We start from the raw sequence: 6,123 nt of genomic DNA, 5'->3' as shown, positions 1-6,123 counted from the left end.
CTTTCCCTATTTCCCCAACCTCATCTTCAACTTCTAGAAACCTAAGAAGGAATTTTTCTTTAGTAACAAAGAAAAATAACTCTACTAATAATATATAACTAATGTTTTAAAAAAGGACTTAAATGAAGTGACAACGTAATTTTAGGTATTTTTAGATTTCAAACAAAACAAATCCAAATCTTCATACTGCATGCAATAACATGATTCTTGATGTAACATGAGGCTTTTTCTGTTCAGATCATTATTTGCCCTCACAGACTTTTCTGCAAAAGGCTGGCTTTGAACCATGATCCTCAGATCTCAGCCTCCTGAGTAGCTAGGATCACAGGAGTGAGCCACTTTTTTTTTTTTTTTTTTTGATGCTGGTTCTGGGGCTTGAACAGGAGGTCTACGGCCTGGCTTGAGATTTTTCCTCAATGCTAGTGCTCTACCAGTTAAGTCACAATTCCACTTTTGGATTCTGTTCTTTTCGCTGATTAACTGGAGATAGGAGTCTTACAGATTTTCCTAGCTGGCTTTGAACTGCCATCCTCAGTGGCTAGGATTACAGGCTTGAGCCACTGGTGCCTGGCTACAGTATGCATTTTTAAAAACAACAATAATCTTCCTCTGTGATCACAAACAAAATGAGAAACACCCATCATTGTTAGAAACAATGATCGTACACTTTTAACAGACTATTTTAATGGCTTTCTAATGGCCAACTTTAAATTGTTATTAAGTATACATACTTACTATTTGAAAAAACTACTCCTACTCCTACCTAGCTATTTTCAATACACAACACCGTAACTTGTGTCTTCTTCCTAATAGCACAATTGTTAGGACAGGAACATAAAATGGTATATCACAGCGATGAAGAAAAGTATCTGAGAAACATTCTCAGCCTTTGTTTATCATCTCTTTATCTTTCTCTTATACACATAGTGCAGTTCATTGGTCCTATCATAGCTCTTTCACAGGATTCCTACTTAACAGGTTCTCAGACCTTAAAACCACAGATATATGTTGCTATTGAATTAATCTGAATTAAAGGTTTTATAAGAGCAGACTGAAATGCTTGAGATTAAGAAGAAAAACAGTAACGACAAGGGAGTGTAAAGAAAAAAGTAATATGGAGAATAGTTTATACCTTACCACTAAGCATCTGGCATCTCCGGAGCAAAGGTTTCTATATTAAGTTGATTTTGCATAAATGTATACAATTAAAAGAGTATAAAGGGGCTGGGAAGGTGGCTCCGTGGTAGAGTGCTTGCCTTGTATGCATGAGGCCCTGGGTTCGATTCCTCAGCACCACATAAGCAGAAAAAAAAAAAAGCTGAAAGTGGCGCTGTGACTCAAGTGGTAGAGTGCTAGCCTTGGGCTGAAGAGGTGAAGGACAGCTCCCAGGCCCAGAGTTCAGGGCCCAGGCAGAAAAAAAATAAAAATAAAAAAGTGAAGTATAGTTCTCGTCAGATTTTTTTTTTAAACAAATCTCAATGTCATCACTATTCTAAAAAAATTTCGCTCCAATTAAGAAATTATTTTCCATCAATAACAATAGGAATGACAGCTTTCTTTATTCATTCTAAACCAGCCAGAGGGGCAAAAACAATTTTTCCTGTGACTCATGATTCCTGCTGCCCCTCTAAATTCCAGAATAAAAACTAACCTCACAGGAAACCAAGAGAGTAAAAAACAATTTCAGGTGACTCTCCACTCTACCTTCAAATACACATAACAGAAAGGTCAGTGTGAGTTTGGAAAGGACAGTATTAATGTAAAGTGAAAGCTCAGAGAACACAATCCTAAGCTAAAATCTCAGCTTTACAGAAGTGTCAAGCAATTCAACTTTTAACCCATTTGGGAAGGTTTAAGTTATTAACTTAAAAATATGGAAGTACCTAAAACCTCTTTACTGCCTCATAACTGTTAATGCTAACAACTTTATTGCATATACTGCTTCTTATAAGAAAATCCAGGGCTGGGAAACAGGCTCAGTGGTAGAGTGCTTGCCTTGTATGCATGAAGCCCTGGGTTCGATTCCTCAGCACCATATAAGCAGAAAATGCCAGAAGTGGCACTGTGGCTCAAGTGGTAGAGTGCTAACCTTGAGCTGAAGAGTTGAGGAACAGTGCCCAGGCCCAGAGTTCAGGCCCCACAACTGACAGAAGAAAAAAAAAATATTCAGGAACCATTCCACTTTACCTTATACAACACGTTTACTAGTTTTTCCAAGCATGACAGAAATGGAATATATAGATAGATAGATGGTAATTACCACAATCTGCGTGTTCCTTCTCTGAGCAATGCCTAATTCTATTAAAATTAATACATTTCTGTCAATGCTAAAGAAAAAAAACTACTATGGGATTAATTTACAAAGTATACAAGAATATAATAATCTTACAATAAATCTTTCCAGTGTTCATTATAACTGTATTTCATAAATCATTCCCTCTACACAAACTCAGAAGGATAGCTTCTACAAAATGACAAAGAATTTTCTGTGGTCATTTCTGACAAGCAAAGACTTGCTAACCAGGGATCTAAAAATGCTACTAAAGAATATAAACTACCACGAACATGCCATATGAATGAATTTTAGTGAGTGGCAACTGGAACCCCTTTCTCTCTTCTCATGTCAGTGATCCCATCTCATAGAAAGCCTAAATAGATACTAAAACTTAACATGTGAAACTTAACATGTACCACTACAATTCTTCTAATGTAAGAAACTAAAACTGTCAGGTAAGTGAAACTTAACATGTACCACTCCAATTTTTCTAATGTAACCATTCTGGAAAAAACTCAGCAGACATTGTCTTTTCTTTTAGAAAGAACAAACAAAATCAAAGAACAAAACAGAGAAAGAAAAGAGAAATCAATACCCAAAGGCAAATGCTGCTATTCCATCTTAAAATACAAGGCAAAAAAAAAAAAAGTGACAACAGCAACAATTCAAGTAAAATATGTGTGAAATATGCCACTTTCAAGTTAAGACAAAAGTGAAGGGGAATAATAATCTTTATAACAGAGTCAAAAGCTTAGGCATTATTCCAAATGTTAATCCACTTTACAGTCATCAATGAAACTACCGTATATACTTTTGCACCTTGCGGTTGGTAAAAGCAGATAAAATATTTAATATGTAATTTACAACCAGCTCAGCATACAGGATGGATATAGATTATATCAAAGTAGTAGACAGTTAGGGGTCTGTGCAAACCCTGCAAAAATAGTACTTCAGGTATCTGCTAATCAAAAAAAAAAAAATTGCAGTTTAGGAGTGATACAATTCAAACTACCACAAAATACAAAGAACTGCAAAAAATGTATACCATACCAACAACATATATAAGTTATTAAATAAAGATTTGATTTAAAAGAATATAAATGAAGCCTTTAAGTATTTTCTACATGCATATTATTCCTCATTAAAGAAAAAAAATGTAAAAAGGCCATTGGTAATTGCTTTGTTAACATTTGTAGAAAATGCCAATTCTCTGGTCACAAACTCCACTAAGTTTAGCACTTAAGGTCTCTGCAGTGTTATAAACGTAATTTAAAATACTGTTAATTCTATAACTCCATTGGTAAAATAATGTGACTTGGAATATGGCAGTCTTCATGTTGAGGGCAATGATCCACAGTTTTGTTTTTAAATTTCTTAGGCATGAACAGTTATCCAGAAGAACAGCACCCTCCTCCACTGCTCTGGGCTTGAGGTTCATCATCAATAATCTGTACACCTCGCCTGGCAGCTCCTGGTTGACTAGAGCCATTGCCTTTTGCCCTCTCATCCACTTGGGCTGTCTCTATCATTCCTGAGAGAGAGAAAGAACAAATTATTAGTAATTAGACTCTTTTGAGTTTTCTCTTTCTATAATTTTAGGATACCACTATGATTGCTATTTCTGACTTTCGATAAAAAAAAAAGTTGAATATAATGAATGCTGTCTCAACTCATTGAAATTGCTTTACCTATAAGTTCTTAAAATTATGCCAGGCACCAGTGGCTCATGCCTGTAATACTAGCTACTCGGGAGGCTGAAATCTGAAGATTGCAATTCAAAGGCAGTGTGGGCAGGACAGTCTGTGAAACTCTTGTCTCCAATGAACCACTCAGAAAACAGGAAGTGGCGCTGTGGCTCAAGTGGTAGAGCTCTAGCTTTGTGCTGAAGAGCTGAAGGGCCAGTGCCCAGGCCTAGAGTTCAAGGCCCATGACCGACCAAAAAAAAAAACAACAAACTAGTTGCAAGCAGCAAGCATAATACCTGGTGGTATAAAAGCCAGCAATAGAGGAAAACAAATATTTTTAGCTTTGAACAAATACAACATTATCAGAACAGGACATTTATATGCAAAATATAAACTCTAGTGATATCTCAAAACTACATAAAAGGGGACTGGGAAGTTGGCTCAGTGGTAGAGTGCTTGCCTCGAATGCATGAGGCCCTGGGTTCGATTCCTTAGCACCACATAAGCAGAGAAAACTGAAAGTGTCACTGTGGCTCAAGTGGTAGGGCACTAGCCTTGAGCTGAAGAGCTAAGGGACAGGGCCCAGACCCAGAGTTCAGCCCCCACAACCCACCAAAAAACAAAAACAAAAAACAAACAAAAAAACTATAGAAAAACCAATAAAAATTAATTATACACTTGAATATTAACATAAAATTTCTGGAAGACATGATATACAAACTTTTCTACAAGAATCATCTCAAGATTTTGGTTTAGACAAAGGCTTTTCATAACAGACAAAACCCACAAATTGTAAAAGAAAAACCAATAAATCAGATTTTAAATTTAAAACTTCTGATCTTTCATGTTGAATGATAACCACTTTGTACAGCTGATTAAAGATAATAAAAACATAATTACTCCCCCCCAAAAAACTACTCTTTGAGAGACACAGTTAAGAAAAAATGAAAATTCAAGACACAGATTGATAGAACAAACATATTTGCAAAATAAGACAAGGGAAGAAAATATGGAGTCTTAAAGCAAAAGCAATGTTAATAAAGTCAATTAATGAAGAATTTATGTAGGATAATCTAATGACAGAATAACAAAATATTACAAATTCTATTTCTAATTATTATTTTAACTTTTCAAAATTACTGTGTCTAGGGCATATATATATATATATTTTAATTTATTTTTTTTTGCCAGTCCTAGGGCTTGAACTCAGGGCCTGGACACTGTCCCTGAGCCTTTGTGCTTTAGGCTAACACTCTACCACATGAGCCACAGAGCCACTGGGTCTCACAGACTTCTCTGCCTGGGCTAGCTTCGAACCACAATCCTCAGCCTCTTGAGTAGCTAATAGGATTACAGGAGTGAACCATTGGTGCCTGGTTAGGTTAGGCATAAAATATATTAGCACTTGTATGCTACATGGTTTTTAAATGGACATAAGGGGGAAAAATTAAATGTATGAATTAAGGTCTGGAAGTATAGCTCAAGTGGTTAAAGCACCAGCTGAGCAAGGGTGCAGAATAAGCCTTTTTTTCTTTTTTTTTTGAGGGGAGAGGGGGAGGTCCTGGGGATTGACTTCAGAGACTGAGCATTGTTTCTAAACTGTTGCACTCAAAGCTAGTACTTTACTATTTTGAGCCACAGCTTTTTTTCTTTTAGTCAACCTTTTGGTACAGAGTTTGGCACCAGGAAAAAGTGTTATTACACTGGTAAACCACTGGTTCATTATCATTTACTCATAGTATGGCCTGAAGACTGTTACCACACTTGAGTGCTTGTAGAAATGGCAACCTCAAGACACAACAGATATACTACCACAAAAGATCATCTTAACAAGAACTTCAAGTGGTATTATGTACAGCACTCATATGGTTCTCACATTTTATTGTGCATCAGAAATATAAAAAGGTTTGTTCCAACACAGATTTTGCTTATTATCTCCAGATATTTTGATGCCATAGGTTTAGGTCAGGGCTCAAGAACTGGCATTTCTAACACATGTCTAAGTGATGTTGATACTGTTGATTAGGGGACTTAGATAATCACTATTAATTATGAGTGACTTCAGGATTTTGTAAAACAAAAATGTACTCCAAAGTCTATGTAAGGGCTGAGAAGGTGGCTCAGTGGTAGAGCGCATGCCTTGCAGGCCAGAGGCCCTGGGTT

At 36.3% G+C, this 6,123-nt stretch overlaps 1 protein-coding gene across 1 annotated transcript in view; it reads right to left on the bottom strand.

Annotated features, from left to right (window-relative positions):
• Positions 1–3,018: 3,018 nt before the first annotated feature.
• Rab21 (RAB21, member RAS oncogene family) overlaps positions 3,019–6,123 on the bottom strand; it is a 16,965-nt gene continuing 13,860 nt past the window's right edge. Inside the window, exon 7 of the mRNA XM_013018677.1 lies at positions 3,019–3,806. Coding sequence (XP_012874131.1) covers positions 3,664–3,806 — 143 coding nt within the window. The 3' untranslated portion in view covers positions 3,019–3,663. The remainder of the gene's footprint in view (positions 3,807–6,123) is intronic.

This window comes from Dipodomys ordii, unplaced genomic scaffold, assembly GCF_000151885.1.
Source record: "Dipodomys ordii isolate 6190 unplaced genomic scaffold, Dord_2.0 Scaffold3, whole genome shotgun sequence".
Lineage (NCBI taxonomy): Eukaryota > Metazoa > Chordata > Mammalia > Rodentia > Heteromyidae > Dipodomys > Dipodomys ordii.
The sequence above is the reverse complement of the archived record's forward strand: the minus strand, read 5'-3'. Positions and strand labels throughout refer to the sequence as shown.